The following is a 26,051-nucleotide window of genomic DNA, read 5'->3' as shown; positions in this document are numbered from 1 at the left end:
CATTCTAATCAATGTGAGCATTCCCACCGGCCGCGCTGCGGCGCGGATCAGCAGCGGCCCAGAAGCGGCTCGCCGCGCCGCAGCGCTATCGATAGGAATCAGTTCTATTTTTTCCGTTGCCGCTGCTGAACCTCGTAAATTTCAACGAAGCAGATCGCACAAGACAGGAAGTCCGACACAGTATCAAAGTAAAACACTTCCGCCCCCCTTTCAAAATAAAACACAATACGCAGGTCACAACTTCACCTCAACGTTACGGTGCTCCCAGGTCAACAGTCATTTGATCCGAGGGTCTCGGAGACAATGGACGACGAGAGACTGATTATGGAAGTGGAGAAATGAAAGAAGCTGTGTTGTTGTTGTTTCCTTTATACACACAGTCTATCGCGGGATCTCGCGTCCGTTCGAGATTATCGCGCGATCTTCCGTGAATACCGCTGGCTCCAAAGGCTCCGCGCCGCTGCCGTAACGCGCCCGGTGGGGATTGACGTTTGGGAGAGGACGAAGCAGAACCGCGCCGCGGCCGTTCCGCGGCCGTTCCGCGTCCAGTGGAAATCCAGGGTTAGCCAGTCCATCACTGGGCCAGCATACAGAGACAAACAACCATTCACTCTCACTCCTATGGTCAATTTAGAGTGTCCAATTAACCTCATTCCAAATCTTCATGATTTTGGACCTGGGAGGAAGCCAGAGAGAACCAAAGCAAACATGGGGAGAACATGCAGACTCCACACAGGAAGACCCTGTTCTGAACTGGTGATGGCCAAAGCTTCTCATATTTTACATACATATCGCCCCTTTAAAGAGTTTCTTACCACAGTCTTTCTCATCAGATCCATCCAGGCAGTCCTGGTCTCCATCACAGATGTAGGAGATGTAGATACAGCCTTGGTTAGGACACAGGAAGTAGGAAGGCGGGCAAGTAGTGACGGTTGCATCTGCAAGTTACAGAGTGGAGATGCATGTACTGTGTATATATATATATATATATATACACTGTATACATATACATATATATATATATATATATATATATATATATATATATATATATACACACACACACACACACACATATGTATATATATGTATATGTATATATATATATATATATATATATATATATATATATATATATATATATATATATATATATATATATATATAAATAAATATGTAAAGACGATATCACAAAGTGTGATCCCAGTGAGAGTGAAACAGTCATGAACTCACTGCAGTTGTGTTCGTCGGAGCCATCGCCACAGTCATTGTAACCGTCGCACAGCCACTGCTTGGAAATACACCTGTTGTTGTCGCAGGTGAAGGAGCTGGCCGAACAGGTGGTGGGCACGCGGGTGGGACAGTCCGCTTCATCAGATCCATCGCCACAGTCGTCCATGCCGTCACAGCGCCAGCTGGGCATGATGCAGTGCTTATTATTGCAGGTGAACGCATACGGAGAACAGGTTGTTCCTGGTAAAGACAAGTAAGGCAGGTGAATGGATTAAAATGGTTGGCTCAATGATGTTTTTTTCCTTCCATTAATAACATATTACCAAGTGTAAATCTGACATCCAATTTTTGGGTTCTGCCATTAAGTGGAGCTGGCATTTTTTTATTTATGGTTTATTTTTATAGAGACAGATACAATAACGTAGACAGTACAGTTAGCAGTTGTCAAATGCTTGCACCGTGCTGTTTCTAGCAGATGCTGATTTGCAACACTTAAAAGGGCTTTTATGACAAGAATTGGCAGAGATGATGATATAAAAGTAACCTAAGTATAAAATAGCGCAATAGAAAAATACAGAACATTACATCCAAGGACTAGACATGCATGCAGGTTTGTTGCTGAATCAGCCAGCATCAAACATCAGAGCCCAGCTAATTTGATTTCAAACGATCAGGTACGAGCAAAGTTCCAAGACTTTGCTCCTTTTACAGAAAAAGCTGTCTGAGCGAAATATGTTTTACAGAATTGGATTTTACAGTTTCCACTTGATGCAGCTCTACTGGATCTTCTGCCGCACTTTAAAGTCTTGATTTGTTTACAAAGAGGCTTAGGAGCGACGGCATTTCATCATTTAAATAGAGGCTTAACATAGTGGAAAACCAATAAATGTAGAAAAAGCTCAAGATTTCGTATGTAGTTCATATGTGACAATGATGGTATATTATTTGTTTTCTATCCATGAGTTTCAAGGCACGATTGTAAAGACTCTCTCTGGCAGGGGTCTCAAACTCAAAGGACCTGGGGGCCACTGAGTTTCCAATCTGGCCAGTAGGGGGCCAGTCAAAAAAAACAAAAAAAAAACAAAGAGAAAAAAGTTTCAGAAAAAGCAAGAGATGGGAAACAAGAACCTAAAATTATAGATATTCCATCCTGATATCAGGAAATAAAAAAACATTAGTGGTTTAAACACCATCATCTTTATATTGACGTCTTTACACCTGTGAAGGAGTCAGGTCGGAAATATAAGTTCACACAAAGCTACGGGTCGCAGAAACATAATACATTAAACTGTGTTGTTCACCTGTATCTGTGCAGTTGGCCTCATCCGTCTTATCCACACAGTCAGCAATGCCATCGCAGCGGTAAGAGTTGGGCTGGCACCGTCCTTCGTCACACTCAAAGGCGTTGTTGCCACAGATGCTGTCAGGTGGGACGACTGAATCGTCCTTGACGCAGTCCCTCTGGTTGTCCTGGAGCTTCATGCCGTATGGACAACCACACACTCGACTGTAGGCGGGAGTTGGGAAGCAGAAGTGGCTGCAGCGCCCGTTGGGCACCGTGTTGCATCGGCTGGTAAATGCTGTTCAGAGGACGACGAGGGGAGGAGTCAGTATCAGAACAGCATTGTTGTTTACATTTTTATCATATTAATTTACCTGTGTTTATTTAATTATCCACTGTGTAAGACTTTGGGACATCTAACCACCGAGGTTGTCGTTTGTCTTTGTTTGTATAATAAACTTCCACTTCACAATCTGAATTACATGCTCTGGCTGGTTTGAATGTACAAGAAACATGCTAGCCACCATGTTTCATCATGTTTCACAAGATGGCGGCCTCTGTAAAGCAAGGCCCTTGCTCCCAATATAATATATAATATAATATATGGACATACTTACGTGCGGTGTATTCAATTTCAACTCATTAGTTCCGCAATAGTATTATTTATGGTATATTGCTAATGTTTTTAGCCTACATATACTGTAAATATGCTGCTTTCAAATGCTGTGATTTGCTTTATTCACACGATGAGAACTTTTAAACATCCCCCTTTATATTTAATACCTGCCATCTTTGAGTTTTCTAAAAGCTGCCAGTTTAGGATGTCAGGCAGAACCTATAAATTACTAGTGATTGGTGAATGGCTGGAACTGGCATGATAGCACAGTGAACAATGAATTTTGGTCTTTAGGTCTGCATGCTGGACTTTAAAGTGTACAGTACATGCGGGAATAAGATAACATTAAAAACTCAAATAGGAATGCAGATAACCTGTCCTAATTCTGCCTTTCAATCAACAGCAACTGCAGCATTTTATTGTGAAACTCCAGTACCATCTTCTGTGTGAACTTACTGCTGTGAAGATCAGCCGTGTAGGCCTTGATGTTCATGATTCCATTCACTCCTTGTCTGACTCTAATGTTTCCTCCACCATCCCTCTTCCTCATCTCGAATATTGCTCTGGTCCGTGTGTCAGACACATACAGGTAGTCTATGGAAGTAAGAAAAGAAATTCACAATTTAACCAGTTATTACTGGAACAAAGGTGATTCACACAGCATTCCCACATGGGGTGACACAATAAATCTTGGCGTTTTTTTCCCCCCCGGGCTTTAGAGACAAATTTCGCCAACTTGTTTACATTTAACTTAAACATTCTTCCCATTGTGTCATCATCAGAGCACCAGAATATTTCAGGGTTTTGAGAATAAATATATCATAGAGGACAATAGGGGTTGGAAAGTGTGACTTATTCTCAAGTTAACTTCATTATTCACACAGCATTTTTAAATCTGCCAACTTCAAGGGCGAGGGGAAGGATTCCTGTTAGCTGAGCTACCAACTGCTGACTTCTTGACACACTTACTTTAACGTAAGACTCAACACAATCATTATGCTTCTTTTCTTAATTTGGGTTTACTAGTATTTTTTTACCCCACTTCACAGTGACTAATGCTAACTCTGCCCGTACACCGGCTTCTCTCTCTTCACACACACATACACAGCCCTGCTCGCTCTTCTTACAACAGTAGTTTACATCTGAATAGTGCTTTTGATGATAAAGTGTTTGTTCCAATGAATAAGTGTGAGACTTAAGAACCTCACCTGAATATATCGTCAAGGAATACGGCTGCGTGATCTGGCCGATGTTAGTGAACGTCTCTCTGCCATGGCCTTGAATGCTAATGTGGCCAATCTGGTGCAAGAGAGAATCCACCCAGTACAATCTGTCCAACCTGTCGAAGACCAATCACAAGTAATCCATGAGTGGATTTAAATGGATAGTCCGCACACAGTACATGACACCATTAAATCCCCCGTTCACCATTAAATCCCCCAAAAATCGACTCCTGTAACTGGGCTTACATGTAGTCCACACAGAGCCCATATGGCCACCCCAGTGTTGTGTTGACCAGAGGAACAGCATTGCTCCCATCAGTGAAGCCTCTCATGATGACTGCTGGACGGTACCAGTCCGACCAGAACAAGTAGCTGTCAACAGTCAAAAAAAAAGTATTGAAAAGTACAACATTTTTGGCCTGGGTGTATTTAATTTGTTTTTACTGTTGATTCTCAGATTTCTCAAGATTTCTTTTTCAAGGCAGCCATTTTGACATTACATTGATGGCAAAGCACAAGTGTAACTAGGACTGCACGCAGTCATTGCCGGGGGCTCGTGCCCAATGCCTCAGCATTCTGCCCTCTCGGCAAAACCTTTTGACAAGTTTGAAAAATGTGCCCATTTTTGGGGAGTGCAGCAGTTCCCTTTTCGCCTCTGATGTGTCAAATTCATTAATTCAAAAAGGCCGACTTCCTGTTGAGTTGAGGCCATGGTTATGGTCAACTTTTTTGTTCGTCTTGGTCTATAACCTCTTCCCACCAAATTTCAGGAAATTCAGTGGAACTCAATCTATGCCTCTTCACCTTAGGAGGCGCTATAGAGCCCTTGAGCAACACACGGGTCTGGGAACTATGCCAATATCACATTTTCCGCCATGCCAAGTTTCAGGACTTTTTTATGCATGCTAACCTGCTCAAAAATGACCGGAAAGCCACGGAGTTAATAACAATCTGAAGGATAACAACAGGATTCCTCGCCGTCACTGCGGCTCCTGCTGTTGTTAGTGGCTCGGGCCATAATAAATAAATGAGTGATGCAGTGGTGGTAGCTGGTCTTTGAAACAGGGGAACCTTATTTCATGCTGTTATTTATACATAAATAATTATGAAAAACTGAATTGCTATAAAAGTGTTATTATTGACAGCGTATATATGTACGAATGAAAATGTTCTATATCACTAAGCAAATACAACACAATGACCAGCTATTTGTCGAAAAAATTCCCTCAAAAAACCCACAACTATCAATCAACAACTTCCTGTTAGAACATTTTGTATACGAGCAGGACAAAGAGACACATCATAGAGTTATGATAGCATAGATTTTTATTCAGTGAGCATGTTGTTAAACTACTACAATCAGTTTTGCCTGGTTGTAAACTAGTGAAGTTGCTGTACTGTGTATTTCCCTAGCTGACTCACTACCTGATCAATTTCCACTCACCCGGCACTCGGATGCACTGCAATTCCTTTTGGATTTCTCAGTCCAGTCACAATGTCTCGTCTGGATTTGTCCGTGACTCTAAAGGCCGCCACCACCTTGTATGTGCTTGTGGTCCAAAACAAGACTTTGGACGTCCAGTCGTAAGCCATGGCATCGATTGTTCCCACTCTGTAGCCCGTCACAATCTGTTGGACTGTGCATTGCATACAAACAATTAGTGCAACGAAATGTGACAAAGAGGATTCAGGTGATAGGTTTTTTTGAACTGTGGCCAGTGTCTTAAGTGGGGAAAATAAGCGTTAGTAGTCCCCTTAACCAAAGCAGGTGTGTGATACTAAATCATTAAGCACAAAATTATGAAAAATGTCAATAAATAAAAGATACCAGAGGATGTTAGTGATGTTCACAACATCTATTTAAATATTTAGTCCACATTAAAATAACAAAATCTAATGTAATACTGATTAAAACGTCAGGCACACAGACCATTTTACCTGGTGTCCTGTTATTATGCCGTCCTCCAGGACACACACACACACACGTCAAGAAATCAGTGAATATATAAAAACTAAAATAAGACACTAGAAACAAACATTGAATCTCTCATGAGAACATGTGAATGTCTGGGAAATGATTATTCTGATTGGACAGATAAGACAGATAAACAGTGCCAATACTCAAAATAGTACCATTAAGAAGTTCAATCGGCCCACCGGGAGGTGAGCAGGTTACAAAGTGACACACTTCAGTTTCTAATCTAAAAGAAAAAGCTGTTTGAAAGTGAAAAACTATTCTTGATAGATTTTATTTGGTGAGTCTTTGGTTTATTGGCTTTTTCTGGTGTCCAGCATGAAACCACACTATTAAGTTATTAATATTAACCTAAATGTACCAATTGGTGACGGAGTTTCTTCACACAAACTCACCAGTGCCATTCAGGTTTGACTTATAGACGAGGCCTCTCGATCTGTCATTGTAGAAAATGGCCTCCTCGTTGCCGTCGAACTCCACAGCGGAGCCAGAGAAGGAGGTCGCGAGGCCTGTGAGGGGCAGAGTGATGTCTTCCTGCAGGGACACGTTCAGCGGGATCCCCCGCACGGCGAGAGTGGTGGCCAGCAACAAGTAGCTCTTCACCTCTGTTCAAGGAGGGAGATGCAGCCGTTACTGGCAGCTCATCAAAACTCTCTGAACTGAATCATAAATCCTGCATGGTTAACGGTTTGTTGTCGAGATGTAAATAATAAAGAGGGAACAGCCGCGGTTCAGTGGTGGAGACGATTGTCTTCCAATCAGAAGGTAAGGAGTTCAACCCCCAGCTCCCCTCGCCTGCATGGAGGTGATTCACTTAGTCTGTATTTATGTGATGTTTTTTTTCTTTTTTTTGTCTTAATGATCATTCAAAGCACTTTACATAACAACTGGGCGCCTTTGGGGCAACAGTGGATCAGTGGTAGAGTGAATCCTCTTTCAACTTGATGGTTGAGGGTTTGATTCCCGGCTTCCAAATCTGTGAACTATCATCATGAATATCTTTACTGGTGGAAAAGTTATTGTTTTTCCGCATTTTTTTCCTCTAGACCAGCCCTCTCTTGACCAGACTGGACGCTTACACCCCTGGTCTAAGTCTATCATGTCCAAAAATGTCCTTGTGGGACAGCAACTGCAACATTGTACTTGTAAAGTAAGTCGACTGCAAACCAGTTGGAGAACGCAGAGCCCTCCAAAGGTTTCAGAAATGAATTCCACTGCTCAGAAAAGCTGTCGTTCAGCAGTTTGACATGATAAATGTCCTGAGAATTGATTTTAAATATAAAAGATATGATTTTACAATACTGTTTAAATATTGTATATATTATTCTGGACAACTCACTAAAGCAGGTGCGGCGGTCACTCTGCAGGTCGTAACCGTGGCGACACTTGCAGCGGAAGCCCAGGCCGTCGTTGTCAGTGCGGTGACTCAAGACACAAATGTGCTGGCAGCCGCCATTGTGTCTCCCGCAGGGGTTCAACACTGTAAGACAGGACACTTTCAGATGAGACCCACAGAGGTCAAAGTGTTGAACAAGACTGACGGACGATTGCACGTCCACTTCCTTACCAATAGGTTGAAGGACAGGATGAGAGATGACCACGTGACCCGGTTGCTTTGTGGTTCTGTAGAGGAGTGCTGGGCTGCTGCCGTTGAACCTGTTGGCTCTGATGACTCCCATCTTGGTCCAGTCAGTGAAGAACACGTGGTTCTCAAACACGGCGATTCCAAAAGGATGTGGGGACTGGGTGGCGCCATTGAGGACCATTTTCCTGGGAATCGAGGAGAACATGACGATGATGATGATAAAATGAAACCGGTATCACTTTATTTTGATAGTCCATCGTTGACTCCCTACTAGAATTCAGTGTCATGTCAACAGATAATCAGAAGACACCGATTTATATCTACTGTTCTCAACTGTTTTTCACTTTATTTAGACGTCACATTTACATGCGCAAGTGAAGTATCCCTACTAATAGTCTTGATTTGATTGTCAAATATAGGATCGTTGACTGTCAACAGATCAGCCACTGATTGTCAACTAATCTGCAATTTGATGTTCACTGGACAGTAAACATTATTGTCAACCGACAACTTTCAGTTCACAGAGTAATCAGCAGCCGTTTGCAGTCAGTCAACGTCAATGCAGAGACACATTGATCGGCCAGGTCAGGTTTTTTGGTTTACTTTTTTCAATTCGAGCAAATGGAGCAAATGATTTGAAAACTCTCTGCACTATTTGTGCTGCGCAACAACTTGTATCTGACTTATACATCATCGTGTGATCACAGCACTGTAAAAATAGCATTTATAGGCAACAGGCACTTTTGTATAGGGTTTGAAACACTTGAAGCACAACTTATTGTCTACTGATTAGAGCTGTAACCGGGCCTTAAAGGCGACATAGAATGCTTGTATCACACATATACAACCTCCAAATCGCTGCAAACGAGCCGATCAAAATATCTCCTCACTGACGCTCTCGTCAGCCGTGCTGTTTCAGACCAAAATCACACCCCCAGAACGTGGACTGTGTTGTGATTGGCCAGCCAACGAGAGCTTTCCTACTGTCCTGTGATTGGCCAGGTACCTGGAAGTGACGTAATAGATAGGCCATCTCTCAGATACACAGCTCCCCCTCTGGCACGGTGGATGCTCTGCATCTCAGCAGCTACAACGAGAGTAGTTCTTCTTCTTCTGCGGTTGAATGTACGCAACCGGATGTGCCCGGACTAGTGCCCGCACCAGGAGGCGCTACGGTGGTGAGAGGAGTGGTGAGGATTTCTGATGACGACATCAAATTAAGGAAGTGCCGATCCGCTTCGCAGAGCCCAGGAAAACAATACAACCCTATTTTCTCAGCAGTGGCTGAACTGTTTGTTCTGAAACTTTAGGGTTTCATAAACGAGGTAATGGCGCAGATACACACACAAACGCAGCGTTAATTGAAGCTTCCGGTCTATGTCGCCTTTAAAGGTTAGGCCCGACAAGGCCCGAGCCTGCACGCATACAGCTCTTTTGCCTTTTGTCAAGAATGAGTCATTTATACATTTACATAGGCCACAAAAAATAAAATAAAATAAGTCCTCTGTTAACATCGTAACATCTTAGCACTCTAAATAGGCCTAAATAAGAGGAGGAGTGGGTTGGACTCTGGAGAGCTCTGGGTCTCGACTCTCCACATGTGGTGCACCTGCAGCCATGGCTCGCAGAAGAGTGCGGGCATGAGCACGTACGGCATTCCTGTCTGAGTGTGACAACATTCTCACCTGGTTGAATGAGGGGAGTCCAGGGTTCCCGCTGTGCTTCATAGAGCCCGGTGTGTCCGGTGCCTCCTCCGCATCCACTTTCGCATCTTTCTCGTGCTAATCGTAACACATCAGCTGACCGCTCATTTACAGCAAGCCCAAATCCGGGTAAAATGATAGAGATGAAGCCAGAACCCAACCAAATCTGTCGGGTCCCGTTGGGTTCGGGCAAATATCTTCAGCTCTACTACTGATTATCTGTTGACGTGATACTAAAAAACTGTTTATTACTAATAGAGAATCACTATCAAGACAAAGTGTTACCTTGAAACCTTTGACGACAACATTTTGAGTAGAACAAACAAAAAAAAAACCTTTACCTTTCCAAACCGTTGTAGGTGACGGTCTCCACGGTGTCAAAGTGGCTGTCAGACCAGTAAACCCTCTGCGTGACAATATCAACGGTGATTCCTGTCGGAGTGCCGAGTCCCTTCTTCACCAGCTCGAGGCGATTGCTGCCGTCCATGAAGGCGCGTTCAAGCTTCATCTGCTCACTGGAGAAGCCCTTGTCTGTGAAGAACATGTAGCTGCAAACAAAGGATATTAAATAATATATACTGTATGAAACTGTATGTCAAGACAAGGTAAAATGTCTTTTTCTTTAGGTGTCATTTAAAGAAGCTAAAAGTGCTCAGAATGCACACACCTGTTAGATAAATACTAACAATACTACTACTACTATTTATTAACTATATTAATATTATTATTATTATTATTATTATTATTATTATTATTAATAATAATAATAATAATAATAATAATAATAATGTTGATTCTTAAATGACTTATCAGAGGAAGATACAAGTACTCAACAGAGCAAAAACAAAGTCCCAGAGAGAATAAAAAAACAGACAAAAATCTTACAAGAACAACAGCCGATAAAACAAACTGACAAGTAAAATTGGAACAGTCGTTTTGATATGACACTGGTGTTTCACTCGCTTGTGCATCTTGTTTTACTTTGTAGTTTAGCAACAATTTAGGAAATGAATAATAGTCATTTTGCTACCAACAGTGACATAATTACTTACATACACACTATTATATAATATAAAACAACTAAACTTAACGCAAAAAGTAAGGACATTTGTATTTGGTGGATTATTTCCATACACAGCCACAACAGTCTGGCACCTCCTCCTCATGCTGGTCACCTGCTTGGTCACACACGGTTGTGTTGGTCACTCTTGAGGTCAGGACTGCAGGCAGGCCCTTCCCTTCTCTCCACTCCCAAATTCAGGAGGTATTCTGTTATCCCTGTTCTGTGGGGGCGAGCGTTGTCATCTTGGTGACCAGTATGAGGAGGAGGTGCCAGGCTGTTGTGGCTGTGTATGGTTCTCCCACATGCTACTGACGCTCCCGTTTGTTCAACGAATACATTCTTAAATTTGCCAGTATACCGATTTAATTTCTTCAAACCACTTTACAGCACACACAGAGATTTATTTTCTATCTTTTCTTTAATATAAAATTCTAACATAGAAATACAACCAACTTTTCAGTCATGTAATGTCTGAAAATGGAACAGGTTAACATATAAATTCTGCTGGCCCAATTTAACGAGAATATAATATAAGATATAAGATTTATTGCAAAGAAGCATTGTTACAACAAAGAAATAAAGAAGTTTACGACATTAAAATAAAAGCAGACATTGTCGCCTAATGTTTTAAACAATGGCATAAATGTAAATCATTGTATGCCTAAAGCAGATTCCATGTCCGCATTTAAACTCACCCAACTGTTGGGTCCAGGGCAAGACCATGAGGTGTCTCCAGGTTTTCGGCCACCAGCGTGACCCGGTTCCCTCCATCGAAGTCACACATGTCGATACGCTCCACCATGGCCTCTAAGACATACAGTTTGAAGTTGATCCAGTCCACAGCCAGGTTCTGGACATTGTGGACTGCAGCAGTCAGAATCTCCTTAATGTTGCCCCCATTATAGTCCGCTGAATATACCTGGTAAAAGACGGGGGGAAAAAGGGTTGGGATAAAAGGCTTTTCCTCTTAAACTCAAAGTACTGCCACGATGAACACAACTTTAAATGACCTCACCATTTTGGTGTACGTGTCACTCCAGAAGACGAGGTTACTGTGCGAGTGGTAGGCGACACCGACCGCGTAACCTTTGCCCTGGGATGGCACCAATACTCTGACAAATCGCCCGTGTATGTCGGCCATTTCCACATCACCACCATTTGTAAAAATGAGTTGTGGCAATCCAGCTGGAAAACACAAATGCTGCACCTTAGAAGTCGATTTTCAAAAACCCGGTAATATTCGTTATAAATATGCATACAATAAAAACACAGAAGACCCATCTAAGTCACAGTTAAAGAGGTATTTCAGGCTGCCAGCCACTTAACAAGTATATTGCACATTAAGAATATTTAACCGTTTCTAGACTTCTCAGACTGGAAGGTTGTGTTGCATTCACTCTCCCACCCCAAAGTCAGCAGTTTGTAAATCTCAGCACACCGGAGTTAAGCAGGAGTTGCTGATTTACTGCCGCCTCCATCACTGAGCTGAAAGGTGTTCATTTGTGTCATCTGTGTTTAAAAACGTTTGCTGTAAATTCACATAAGTGACATAAACTTAGCAAATGAGGCAGCAGTAAAGTGAAAAAGAGTTAAAAAGACTTTTGGAATAGGGAGAGGTTTATTTAGTTGATGTACTGCCATGTTTTCAGTGAGACACTGAGAGGAGGCTGATTCTATGTGCAGGGGGTCAGTGTCGACCTTTTGCTTTTGTCAGTTCCCTATTTACAACCACATTTCAAAACACTATCACTTTAAGAACAAAAACACAGTTTAGGTAACATACATTTCACTCAGGTGAAAGAAAAGCACAACATACCTATTGATTGTATTACTGTTAAATTCTACTGTGACCTGTACCTGACACGTTGGCTTTGCACAAGTGGCCCTGCTGCAAGAAGTATCCATCAGCACAGCTGCAGTGGTGTGTCCCAGGTCGATCTTCACACATCTGGTCACAGATCCCCCAGATCTGACAGTCATTATAGTCTGGACAGTATAAAAAAAAAAAAACAATTTGGAGTTGTTTTTGCTTTATGGTAGTAACTTTAGCTTCCTTGGATTCAGTTAATCTGGAAAAGACCTCATAAAAATGAAAAATATTGGTCTGACAACCCCCGTGTCCCCAGCGCGACAGTCGATCGGAGCGTCACCAGGGCGGGGAGAGGCCGACGTAAATCGGGCGCCAGGGGTCGGTGGCAATGTTTTAATTGACAGTAGAGCTGAAATGATTAATCGATTATTAATCGATTACTAAATGAATCGACAACTATTTTGATAATTGAATAATCGGTTTGAAGCTTTTTTCATGATTAAAACAAGATTTCCGATTGTTTACACTTCTTAAATGTGAATATTTTCTTAATTTCTTTGCTCTGGATAACAAAGAAATTTTAAAAGTGAATCATTTTGGTTTGTGGACAAAACAAGACATTTGAGAACATCATCATTTCCAGGTTTAACGCACACCGATCCACATTTTTTAAGGTTTTCTGATATTCTGAACACCAAACGATTAATCGAGGAAAATAATCGACAGATTCATCGATTAGGAAAATAATCGTTAGTTGCAGCTCTAATTGACAGATTACGCGCACAATAAGCAGAAATGTCATGCATTTTGAACATCTGACAAACCACCCACTAACATTTACGTCGATTTTCGTCTCGTCAACGAAAAAAACTCACACGCGTCTCGTCATGTTTTCGTCATCAAACGTCCATGTTCATTTCGTCACCATCTCGTAATCGTCATGAAAAAAAGGGGCGTCAACGAAATAAATTAGTCATGGTCATCGTTGACGAAAAAACAACACTGGTCCTTTGGCTGTTTCATACCTTGTGGTCATGTGAACACAGTGGCACATGACCTGTACAGGTAGTTCAGGTCATATGGCAACATGAAGAACAGGAAAAACAGACTCGGAAAATCACTGATCTATAAATAAATATGCCAACAATAACAAAAAAAAAACCTGGATATTCCTCAAGTTCCTTCAAAATCAGTGTATACCTATGTTATAGATCACTTACCTACACAGGAGCGACTGTCATTGGCTACAGTGAAGCCATCAGGGCAGTAGCAGGAACCTCCTTGAGGCGATGGGTGACAGTGGAACTCACAGCTCAAGGTGGAGCAGCGATCCAGGCCTGTGCGTGTGAATAATTAAACAGAGCGATACTGTCGTAAAAAAAACAAGGTCAGGACACTTGAGGTTTCTGCTTGTGATTGCCCCGTGGTCACCTGAGCAGCATTTGAGCCCCAGAGAGCGTCATTATGGGAATCGTGACCAGCATTTACAGCCATCGTTAGCGGACAATTACCTGAACAATCATGACCATAAAGCAGGTGTGAGGGCAGAGATAAGAAAGGTAAAAGCAGTGATCATGCGGCACTTTAAACTGCTGACTTCCGAGAAACACGAGTTTCATGCATTAAAGTGTGTCGATCTCTTGCTCGTACATACATTTAAAGCCTTTCAATGACCTGTTGTTTTTTTTATTACTATCAGGAATAGAAACACAAGTGTGTCGTACTGAAAGGTGAATTAATTTTTAATTTGGCAGGAATTGAAACTCAAACAAGTGAACAATCACCTGATTGTATGAATTGTGGTTGTTTATTTTTTTTATTACCCCATTGAAAAATCCTTTTATATTTATATATATTTTGGACCACCGTGTTCTTACAGTAGCCCACAATGGACAAACTGAACATCTTTTGAGTTTTGATGCCAACTGGAGGCTACATAAATGTGCACGTCACCAATAATGTACATGTGGCAACATTTCACACACTGTACCTTTGTGGAAAATGAAAAAAATAATGGTTTCTGAAAACTGAGAAGTTGCTCGTCACGGTTATTACGGTAATTTCACTTGTGCTTTTGTTGAATCAGCGTTTTCGTCATCAGAGAGTAAAGAGTTGGAAAAACGCCTGTACATCTTTTTTTTTGGCCTGGTCTTGGACGTTGAGACAAAAAGTCAAACAAATGTTATTTTAAATATGTTTTATACTGTTCAAATTTCAAATTGAACATGCACTATCTGTTGTTGAAAGTTGTTCTGGGGAAATGGGCAAAAGCACTTAGTTACAGGACATTTTCTGGCCCTTTTAAATAAGCACAAAGATTAAAATAAGCACAAAGTCCAGACAGACATTTTGAGGCTTAGGTGTTAAAGGGGGAAAAAGGCTGCTCAGGACGGAATTTTGCGTTCCAATTATGGACACAAAGAGAGTCAGGTAACATCCTGATTCATTAAATTCATAGAAAAGGCACAAGAATATTGCAACGTGCGATGATTCAACAACATACGTTTGCTATAAGGAACTTAAATCTAATTTTTTCTTCTTTTTTTTTCAATTAATTGTGATATCACATATATTATGTTTACAGCAATAAAACAAATGCATGGCTATTCTGGGGTTTTATCATCGTTTAATCCAGAGCCAGCCTAAGTATATAGCATTTCCTCATCTTACTTCTAATTTTATTTAGCTTTCAGACAAAAGTTCTTCATTTTTGTTTTTAAACCATTCATTGACTTTTATTGTAGTGACGTTGTTTTTTTTATTTTTACTTTAATATTTAATGATGATGTAATATAATTATTTATCATAGTTTACTCTTTGTAGCTCGCTAGTAAAGTCACCGTCATGATGAGAATAAATGCATCGTCTATCGTTTTATTTAGTTACTTTTTAGTAGGCCGACACCATATTCGCGTTGAAAGTGAACGTCAACACAAGACCATTCTTCTGATTTTGCTACCATTTAAGATTAAAGTCATTATAATGGTAAGAACATGCCAGGCTGACATTGGGATAATGAAAATAATACATTTACTGCTTTCTTTTTGGCGTTGATAAAGTGCCCCAAATTCAAATTTGGTTTGTTTTTCAACCCATTATTTGGTACTTTTAACCCAACAAAGTATATGAACTAATTGTACTCGCTGGGTCAAACCAATAACCCAACCTTGCTGGATTATAATAAACTTTGGCTGGATTGGTTGATTTTTGACCTGGCAAAGGGTTACACCAAACTAACAAAATAACCCAAATAGCGAAAAATATTCAGCCAATTCCCGACATGACTGCATGAGTCGTCATTATTTACATTATTGCAAACTCTCTGTTGTTTAGTCTAAATGTCATAATGTGTAGGTTTGTGTCACTTACTGCAGGTTTGCTGTGCGGTGGAGTTGGTCTCATCTGTTCCTCCAGGACAGTCGGGGCTGCCGTCACACACTTTGGTCACTGGTATACACGCTGTTGAGCTTGGACACCCCCACTCACCAGGATAACAGTCTCGAGAGTTACTATCTAAAAACCCGCAGAAACACACGGGATTATGGGTTACAAAACATTGTTTAAAATGGGATTTTCCTCCAAAAAAAGGGGAAGACATTCTCTCACCGCATCCTTTCTCATCACTGAAGTCTCCACAGTCGTTGAACTTGTCGCACACCCAGCGCTGAGGGATACAGCGGCCACTGGTGCACGTGAACTCACTACCGCTGCAGCTCTGGTACACTAAGGGATTAACAGACAGATTTGACAATGAAAACATTAAATTATTTGCGTAAACAGCGCTTTACAGCACTCAAGTATTTTTCATCAGACACTGAACAAGTTGAAACGGAAATTGATTTGCCTCAGTGATAAGAATGGTATGGCCACCTTATTCACAAATTAACTTTTCACTTTGGGTCAGAAATGTTTAACCGTACTGAACCCAGAAATTGAGCTGGTCTTAGTTGGACTAACATGCCTGGATAATGTGATTAGTCCGATTACTGGACTGGAGTCAGACTTTGGCGTTCTGCGCATGAACCACAATTTCTTTGACCCGGAAGTAAACGTAAAAGGAGACGATGTGTAAACTGCAGTACCGACGATGGCGTTAGCTTGAGTGAAAGCTGTGGAGAAGACCCACTTCTGGACTGAGGAAGAGACAAGATAGCGGGTACGAAAACATCCAGGAGTACCACAGCGCGATCCATCTGTATCACAGTTTGCTGTTTTTTCAGCGATGTAAAGGTCATCGGGAAACTGATTCAATACGCACTAGCTCATAGAGAGATACCAGCGGCCAATAAATCACTTCTCTCCTCCACATGTATATGCAAACTTTGCAAATGTACGATTGCCTGTCTTAGTCTGACTAAGGCCTTAGCTCGATTAAACAGTGCATGTAAACGTACGGAATGGGGAAGTGGTATTTGCACCACTAGTGTGTCCCTAATTCTTAGAGAAATAAAAGTGCTTTATGGCTTTTGTTAAACGTCTTGTCCTCCTTACCACAGCCTTGTTCATCGCTGTTGTCGCCACAGTCGTCCCAGTGGTCACACACAAAGGATGTTGGGATGCAGTAGCCGTTCGCACACTGATATTGGTGGATGGGACAATGCTGAGTCGCTGTCAATGAAACACAGTGACGACATTAATAACCCATGAGAAGATCAGTTGAGGGAGCATGAGGAAGCTAAATGAATAATAAATAGCCTATTCTTAAAAAGAAAGGGATTTCTGGACAGTTACATGCACAATTGGCGTTATGTACAAGTGATATCAGCAAATAAATCCTTGTAGTTTGGGAGGATTATGTCTGTAGAGTCAGCCTCTATAAAGGAGTCAGCTCAAGTAGGATCGCTGTAGCAAGGGAACATTAATTCACGTCTAAAATGCTGAAATAAGTGTTTACTAACTGTTGATTAATGTATTAACTAAACATCTGATCAGGTTAATCAGTTCATACATTAAGTTAACAAATATAATTAAGCATTTATTAACCATTGTTAACGTCGATTAACGCTCCTCATGACCGTTCATTGTAAAGTGGATCATGTATCAAAGACTTAGTATATAAGCACAATAACTAGGCCTTACAATTGTTAATCATTAGGGTAATAATGGTTAAAAAGGCTTACTTATAGTTAAGTAATGCTTATTCTGTACTCCCCATTAGAGCTGAAACGATTATTTTCGATATATTTGATTATTAATCGAACAAAAAAAAAATGTATTAATCGACAACTATATTGATAATCTGTTCGAAGCTTTCTCATGGTTAAAACAAGCTTTCCGATTGTTTAAGCTTCTTAAATGTGTGTATTTGTTTTCATTTATTTGCTCTGGATAACTAAGAAATCAGTAAAAGTTATGAAACGATTATGAAAATAATCGTTGGTTGCAGCTCTACTACCCATACATTTATAAAGTCAAAGTGAACGGATTCATCTTTTACACTTTACAGAAAGGGTCCCAAGGAGCATTAATAAAGGGGTTATAATGGTTAATAAATGCTTAATTATAGTGAAGTAAAACCTGTCCTGTACATACATACATACATTAATGTGGGACTGTATGGTAAGTAACACTTTACTCTAGTACCCCAAGGGAAGGGTGCCCAAAAATTTAACTGGGGCTGGTTATTTTGGTACTATTCCTAATGGAAACACAAAAAAATACAAACGGTACTGTACCAAACTGAACTCTGAAGTCACTTATACAAACACACCACATAATAGGAGTGATCTACTCACTGCAGTTGAATTCATCAGAGCCGTCTCTGCAGTCCTGTAGCCCGTTGCAGTGCTGGGAGTTGTTATAACAGGCGCCGTTAGCGCATGTCTTCTGAGTGCACGGAGGATAGTCTGCGCGTAAACGTATGGAAAAAAAGACTTCAATGAAAGGTTATCGCTCACCATAAAATTAAATCCCTCAATATATTAAATGTGATTATGATCATGTTGGTGCTCTACAGCAGTTTCTCCTCAGCATTTTAAATGGGAAACATCTTTTTTAAAGATGAAAATCCATCTTAACCCAAGTTTCTTAACCCAACCTAAGATGAAAAATCGATCTTTTCTTACGGTTTCCTGACTTTTCCTTCATATAGCCATTTCCAAAAGATACGGTATGTTTTCTTTAAAACTTGACCAGAAGTCTCATGCAAAAACACCACCCATGCAAAAATAAAATGTCCAGAATAAACAGTAGTAAATACACATCTCTCTATAAATCTACAATGCAACACACAATCCAATCTACAAAAAACATCTACAAAAATAATACAATGTCTATACATCCATATATATATATATATATATATATATATATATATATATATACATATATACAGTATATACACACACACACACAGTACATACATACATAAAAGGCATAAAGAAAAATGTGTTTTCCATACAGTTCACATCTTTCATTTTCTGTACCCATTGTTCACTGTAATCAACTTATTATGGGCCATTGGCACAACAACGCTTAGCACATCACTTTCTGCACTTTTAATTTACACATAAAAAGACCTTAAGGATAATTCTGGGGGAAAAAAGGAAGTAACAAATGTATTTAAAAATACATTTTCACCCCAAAATCTTAGCAAAACTGGGCTCACTGGAATCTGATGATAGATGTCCTACCTAACCACTCGCTGATATTTTTAGGATGTATATTTTGACAGTTTATCATTTGGCTCTTTTATAGGAATATATTTATATGCCTGTCATTTTGTAGACATGGCATTGTATAAACACAGTCCATTGTAAAAGAGATGTTTAATCTCATTGAGGATTTCTTGGTTAAATAACAACTACCATAGAGAGAAGAGATAAACATTCTTACTGCAGTTGTTCTCATCAGAGTTGTCCACACAGTCCTTCACTCTGTCACATCTGTATTTGCTGGGGATGCACTGACCCTCGTGGCACGTGAACTGGTCTGGGCTGCACGTCCGTCCACCTGCACCAGGAGAAACGTCAGCGGGTTTTGCAATTTCAAACTTTCTTGGGTCAGTATGTTCCTGCTTTCAGAAACGGACCTCTCAACTTGGAAATTCCAACTTTCGACTCAAACTAGAACACACCATGACTCCATTAATTTTGTTATGTATTATTATTTTGGTCGTTTTTGGGAGACGTAGGAAGGTCGTTACATCACTCTGACTTACCACAGGCTCTTTCTTCATCCGAGCCATCAACGCAATCTTTCTCACCGTCGCAGACAAACCCCAATGAAATGCATTCGCCACTTGTCACACACTTGAATTCTTGTGAGGTGCATGTTGGAGTTGCTGCAGAAAAAGAACAAGGGAAGTGTTTATGGGGGGGGGAGTTGATATATTGACGAGTAAAATCCAAATCACAGGTTGGCTTTGGTGGAGCATGTGTTCTACCGATGACACTCACGACAGTTTAGTTCATCCGAGTCATCTGTGCAGTCTTTAGTTCCATCACACCTCCACGCTATGTCTATACACTGTCCACTGGTGCACTGGAACTCAGCACTTCCACAGCTCCCTGCACAAAACACAAACAGAGGGGCAACAAAGTAGATTAAGTAATCACTTCAAAGTCAGACAGATCTTTTGTTTTGAATTTTTCTTCTCAAAAAACTTAGTTTTTCCAGCCACATGTATATTTTACAGGTTTAGTTTAGCGCAGACAAAATGCAGACTGTTGTTAGGGTTTGAACAAGTGAGAGCTTGTAAAAAAAAAAAAAGACTGGTACAAGAGCATGTAACGCAAAATGAAAACCAAAACTGTCCTGATCATCAAATAAACCAACAAAAGAGACAGAGAATACATACAAGAGGTATAGGATGGGGCTGACAATCACAATGGAGGGAAAACACAAGTCTACTATAGTGTCTGCCCCAGAAAGAATCCCACAGCTAACTTATTGTTGAAAATCCTGTTATAAGGCTGGGAAGACATGCAGTATGATGAAAAGGCAATCCATCATTCTGACATGTACCAAGGGAGTTGAGTTGAAGGCCATCACATTCACATATATGAAATTAATTCAAATCCATATAAAGCCCAAAACGACAGGGGATCCTTAGATCTGAGCTGAGAGAACCCAGGTGTTGACTGTTTTCTGGAGTATGGGAGAGCCGACAAACATGTTGCTATTGTCAAATGTGTTGTCATGCATTGGAAATAGAGATGTTCTGATACTATTTTTTCCCTCCCGATACCGATTCCGATACTCGTGCTGTCGGTATTAGCCGATACCGAGTACTGATACCGATACCAGTGTGTTAAAAAAACAATTCATACTATGCCTGCGTGTGTTACTGTGATATGATTATCATTGTGGTAAGGCCTTGCTCAGGTTAAACCCTTTGTAAAACATGAATGAATACAGCAAATGGAAGCCATTTATTTTTATATTTATTTTTAAACAGTATAAAAAACAGTAGTGCAACAGCAACTTAAATAAATATAGGAATAATTATAAAAAACTAATTAAAGTGCAGCCATTATGTACTAAAATAAAAAGGCAAAGACACAGAAGAACTGTGTCAGAGCTAACGGAGCTAACCAGTAAATCACGTGGTATCGGACTCCAGTACTCGCCGATACCGATACCAGCATTTTCGGCAGTATCGGAGGCTTTTCCGATACTGGTATCGGAACAACTCTAATTGGAAATGTATGTACAAAAGGTAAAAAGAACATGAGAACATCAGCCTATGATGTGAAGACTGGGAGAAACAAATAACATATAACAAACTATATTTGTATGACAGACTATAAGGATCTCAGGTGGCAGCAATCACTTCAGGGTGTCGGGCCAGGACACTGTTGTACTGTTCTGATGAGTGCATTAATAAGAGGCAGAGTCCATTAATACAGTTCAAGCTGTTTATCAAAATTTGTGTGAGGGTGTGTGGTTGCTGCACTACAAGCACAACACAAACACAAAACACTGACTAATTAGAAAATAAAGCACAACTTAGACATAGCAATACACTGAGCTATCCCGATAACAACAGAAATACAGCTACATATAAACAACAGGGATTAGCAATGCAGATTAGCAATACAGCAACATAAACTTCTCTGATTATTGCTAGTTAGCAGCTAGCTCCACGTCGCTCATTAGTGACTAATTACTCGTCACACCACGTAACTGATGTTAAAAAACAACTTCCAGGTCATCAAACAGACCCATGGACAAACCCAAACACCAACAAAGTGCAACACACAAGCAAAACATTGCAACTCACGGCTTCATGGACGCACGCCACAGAGATCCAGCAGACCACTGAGCAGCACGTCAATGGTGCGTTCAATGACCCCAGCAGGGTGGGAATTCCCATGTGCGGTGTTTAGAGAAGCAAGCGGAGATGTATGATCTTTTGTACAATATTGGTGATGTCAGACAGACTTTAAAATGTGTGGTTATGGGAAAACAGGGGCAGAGTTAAGCCCCAAGTTCGAAGGTCACCCAATTGGGAGACCCTGAGAAAATTGAAAACTGAGAAAAATCGCGAGAAAACTGAACCCTAAGAGAATATATTGATGCTGGACATCAAATTAATTGTAAATGTCAGAAACACAGCTCAAATAATAACTACATGAACTATTATATGTAAAACTTCATACGGAACTGCTGCATGAACCCACTCGCTGCATTTCTGGATCGACATACGAATGGAGTGGGTTCTGGAAAAAGTGTTGGAGCGTCAAAGCATCACGGAGATAAAACTTATAGAATAAATACAACTGAAATCAGTTTGCTGAACGACAACTGTTTAAAATTGCTCTTACCTCTGATGTTTATCTGTCAAAAGTTGATTTTTCAGCGAAAACAACTGGTCAGCCGGACTTCCTGTGTTACACTCAAAACATTCCGGGCGTCTCTAGCTGACGTAAGTCGCCCCCCATCCGGGTGTTCTGCTGCTTCTTATTGGCTAACACAGCTGTCAATCAAATTTCGCGAAGATAGCGGCCTTCTATTGGCTGTAAGTAAGCCAATACAGGCCAGCAAAGAGAGACACAGCTCAAATGAGCCATCTGGTGTTCGTTTTTGGAATGGAATATATATAGAAGTCATAAACTTAACTTATAAACAAAGCCATAAACTATTTTATTGAACACTAATGGGGATATTAAAGTGAAATAAGTATAGAAAATACAAATGGCACAGATGTTGCTGTACTCTCTGTACTAAAACCTCTCTAATTTTGTTCTGCTTCACTTGACAGAGATAGGATGTTCACATGTTATACTTTGATTTGATTGAAGAGCTGCTACTGCAGTCTGTTAATTTTTTTGTGTGCCATCTTCATTTACTTTTCACCAGTAACACATGTACTGATATTTACACATCTTAGTAAATCCCACAAGTGATCTATTTACTATGACACCCAAAGTATTCAAATAGACCTTATGGTTGCAGAGATATTTCATTATGAGACCCATTATTTTCAAGCAGAGACCTACAAAATAAAGGCTTAGGGCTTACTTCTTTCCCACACAATCAACTCATCATCTGTTGTTTTAAGAAGACGGAAGCCTGATTTAAACAACACTACAAAGTTGTGGAAACACATGGAGGGAAGGAAAACGATAAAATAAGACCACAAAGCAGGGAAAACAGAAAGTACTAAAAGTCCAAGAAAACATAAAGCACAACAGAAGGTTTCTTAAAACACTCCACTAGTGAAATTAAAGTGTATTTTACTCTTATCTTGACTAATAAGTTACTACGTTTATGACGCCTGTAGCATTAAAACCTCCACACATGTGATTCTGGCCTTTAAAGGAGAGTTAATTCTTCACTGTGAATGGACGGTGCATCACTTGACCACACAGGATTTATGTCGGATTCAGCACATCGATGTGCACTTTGTATTGTTTGTAACGCGTCAGTAAAATTTAAGGGATTCTCGTCAATGAGTTTGGACCCCATAAAAAATATTGTACAGATGTCTTCTTCTTTTTTTACAGCTACAAAAAAAAGTATTTAGTATTTGCACTGGCATTATTTCAGGATTTCCTTCAAAATGTTACCTTATGCTCTATCTATCTATCTATCTATGTACATTTCACATCATATTATAAATGTACCAGCCACTTTATTAGGTACACATCTTCAACGGCATATAAGCACAAATGTCTAATCTGCCAATCACATGGCAGCAACTCATTGTATTTAGTCATGGAGAAAAGGTGAAGGTGAGCTGCTGAAGTTCAAAATGTAATTAATGTGACTCTATATTGGTCGCTGGTCTGATATAATAATCAAGTAACACAAATAACCACTTTTTACAATCAAGGTATGAAGGAAGATCAATTATCTCTGGACAATTTGAAGCAGATGAGCAACAGCAGCAGCAAACTAATCGTATAGGGTGTCCTCTGTAATTGGGTACATATGTGTACATATATCATATTATAATGCTACAATACTCGGCTCAATACCTCTTTTGATGAGACATCATCAAAAACCAACCAAAAACGAAATGACTCAGTTAAAACCCTGTTGCAAATTTTGATTGACATCTAAATTTGGTTTTATTTACGATACACAATTCAGGGATTTTGTCCAGTATAGTTACACACGGCTCATCTCTAGGATATTCTATATTGGTATGTATAATTTTTCTCTTTCTTATTTTGTACTTCGGCTACTGTGACACTTACATTTTATCTCAATCTTAGTTTTAAGATTGTTTTGGACGATTTACATTTGTCCAAAACAACTAAAACCATGAGAAAACAGCCTATTCAATATGCTGTTTTATAGACGTGCCTAATGTCCTGCTGGAGTACATCAATTATATTAAAAAAAATATCTATTTGAACTCAAATGTCGTCCAAATGTTGTAATTCTTCTTCTTTTAACAGGCTGTTTATAGATTAAACGTATTGCAATTGGGATTAGGATTAAACACTTACCTTGAACGTATGTGCTTCCATGTGTCAGGAACAGAAGAGACAGAAGATAAAGACCTTCAAAGGCCATATTTTAATTCTCAGGCTTCCTCTTGAGTTGTCTTATGTTCAGGTGCTATAGTGCACTTGTTTTAAAGTTTTAAAGTTTTCATCCAGACAGGAGGACGAAGGGACTGAAGATATATTTCCTTGCGCAGCGCAGCAGACTAACGGTGTGACATGAGAGCAACACAGCTTTTTATGGCCGTCTCCTTTTACATAAACTTCATCTAAGATTAACTTTTACCTGTTGCTATGTTGTCGACGTCAGCAAGAAAAATGTGACTTCTCATTTTTGTGTAACAGCAAAATGGGAAGTCATTGAAAGATGTTATTGACACTTCATATGAAATAAAAAATGACAGTTTATATACTGCAAACATAACAAATATCTGCAACTTAGAAGTTAAAAAAATGCAAATATGGTAACTACACTTGTGAAGATCCATTAAAAAGTGGATGCCTATTAAATATAACAGTGTTTTTTGAGTGTGAAATAGGTTTTGGGAGCACTTTGGAACATTCACATCACCCACTCTCATGTTCTTGCTGTGAGGCAACAATACAAATCACTACCCCATCGTGTGTCCCACAATCTTATCAAAGCTTGAGGAATACCTTGACTCTTCTATCAAGGTACTGTCAAAGTTTTCCAAATCAAATTCAAAACATCTTAAGACCTTTTTCTTACAATGACCTTGAATGGCAACGATCATAACAGGAAGTATAAAATGCAGGATCAGTGTGGATTCTAAGGTGAGGAAATTATTATTTACCAAGTTGCATTATACACCAATATTAACTCACTCTTATAAAATATTAATATAAAGTATATAATAAGCAATCATTGAGCAGCCCATAGCCAAGCGGAGAGAGAACTTGGTTTGAGACTGAAGGGTTGCCAGTTCCTGGGCTGGGGTACCCAAACCCTAAAAAATGGTATAGTCTAGAACATTTATTTAATTTTTGGTCCTACACTTTAGCAGTAGGACATTCTTCATTATTACATAGTTCTGGTATATTATCTGTTACATTGAAACCACTGTCAAATGAGTTCCTGCTGATCAGGCTCCACGCGACTCCGTGTTTCTCAGTATAGCGGCGTGAAGATCTCATGTCGCCCGGTGACGCCCTTCTACTGCACAAAACAAGTGATTATTATGTTCTTGATGTTAAGATAGATGGAGGCACACACACAACAACTACGACAGTGGGTTCATCTGGATGTCACGTCACATTAAAGTTCAAGTCCTGATACAGTCATTTGGGAATTTGTGGACAGAACAACAAAACAGTACAGTAGCATTACAGCTGCACTGAGCAAAACCTTACATTTTTATTGTGTTTTTACAATGTGTCACCGTGTGACTGTGACATTCCTTGATTGGTTTATTGCACCGGAAAGAGGAGCAGTCGTGCATCGCAGCAAAGTAGCTGCACACATTACTTTAAAAAAAGCTTTATCATTATCTGTATCGGCAAATGAGTGAAATGCCAGATGATAGGGTTATTTTTAGTGGTGGGACTCGATTAAAAAAATGAATCTAATTAATTAGAGGCTTTGTAATTAGTCTCAATTAATCGCATATCAATATTTGACACGAGAAGCAACATCTTTCAATTTA

The 26,051-nt window shown here is 40.0% G+C and overlaps 1 protein-coding gene across 1 annotated transcript in view; it reads right to left on the bottom strand.

The window, feature by feature from the left end:
* The window catches only part of lrp2b (low density lipoprotein receptor-related protein 2b), a 76,312-nt gene extending 51,795 nt beyond the window's left edge, over positions 1–24,517 (bottom strand). Inside the window, exons 1-23 of the mRNA XM_058621180.1 lie at positions 24,391–24,517; positions 19,888–19,998; positions 19,650–19,772; positions 19,325–19,441; positions 18,226–18,336; positions 16,982–17,098; positions 16,097–16,213; positions 15,860–16,003; positions 13,711–13,827; positions 12,538–12,666; positions 11,696–11,865; positions 11,376–11,599; positions 9,959–10,165; positions 7,897–8,099; positions 7,669–7,809; positions 6,725–6,934; positions 5,799–5,991; positions 4,601–4,726; positions 4,340–4,470; positions 3,588–3,725; positions 2,535–2,813; positions 1,234–1,473; positions 816–938 (exon numbers count right to left, since the gene is read on the bottom strand). Of these exons, the coding sequence (XP_058477163.1) occupies positions 816–938; positions 1,234–1,473; positions 2,535–2,813; positions 3,588–3,725; positions 4,340–4,470; positions 4,601–4,726; positions 5,799–5,991; positions 6,725–6,934; positions 7,669–7,809; positions 7,897–8,099; positions 9,959–10,165; positions 11,376–11,599; positions 11,696–11,865; positions 12,538–12,666; positions 13,711–13,827; positions 15,860–16,003; positions 16,097–16,213; positions 16,982–17,098; positions 18,226–18,336; positions 19,325–19,441; positions 19,650–19,772; positions 19,888–19,998; positions 24,391–24,457 (3,538 nt within the window). The 5' untranslated portion in view covers positions 24,458–24,517. The remainder of the gene's footprint in view (positions 1–815; positions 939–1,233; positions 1,474–2,534; positions 2,814–3,587; positions 3,726–4,339; positions 4,471–4,600; positions 4,727–5,798; positions 5,992–6,724; positions 6,935–7,668; positions 7,810–7,896; positions 8,100–9,958; positions 10,166–11,375; positions 11,600–11,695; positions 11,866–12,537; positions 12,667–13,710; positions 13,828–15,859; positions 16,004–16,096; positions 16,214–16,981; positions 17,099–18,225; positions 18,337–19,324; positions 19,442–19,649; positions 19,773–19,887; positions 19,999–24,390) is intronic.
* Between the last annotated feature and the right edge of the window lie 1,534 nt (positions 24,518–26,051).

The sequence above is a fragment of the Solea solea genome, chromosome 21 (genome assembly GCF_958295425.1).
Source record: "Solea solea chromosome 21, fSolSol10.1, whole genome shotgun sequence".
Taxonomy (NCBI): Eukaryota; Metazoa; Chordata; class Actinopteri; order Pleuronectiformes; family Soleidae; genus Solea; species Solea solea.
This window is presented reverse-complemented; position numbering and strand designations above follow the sequence as displayed.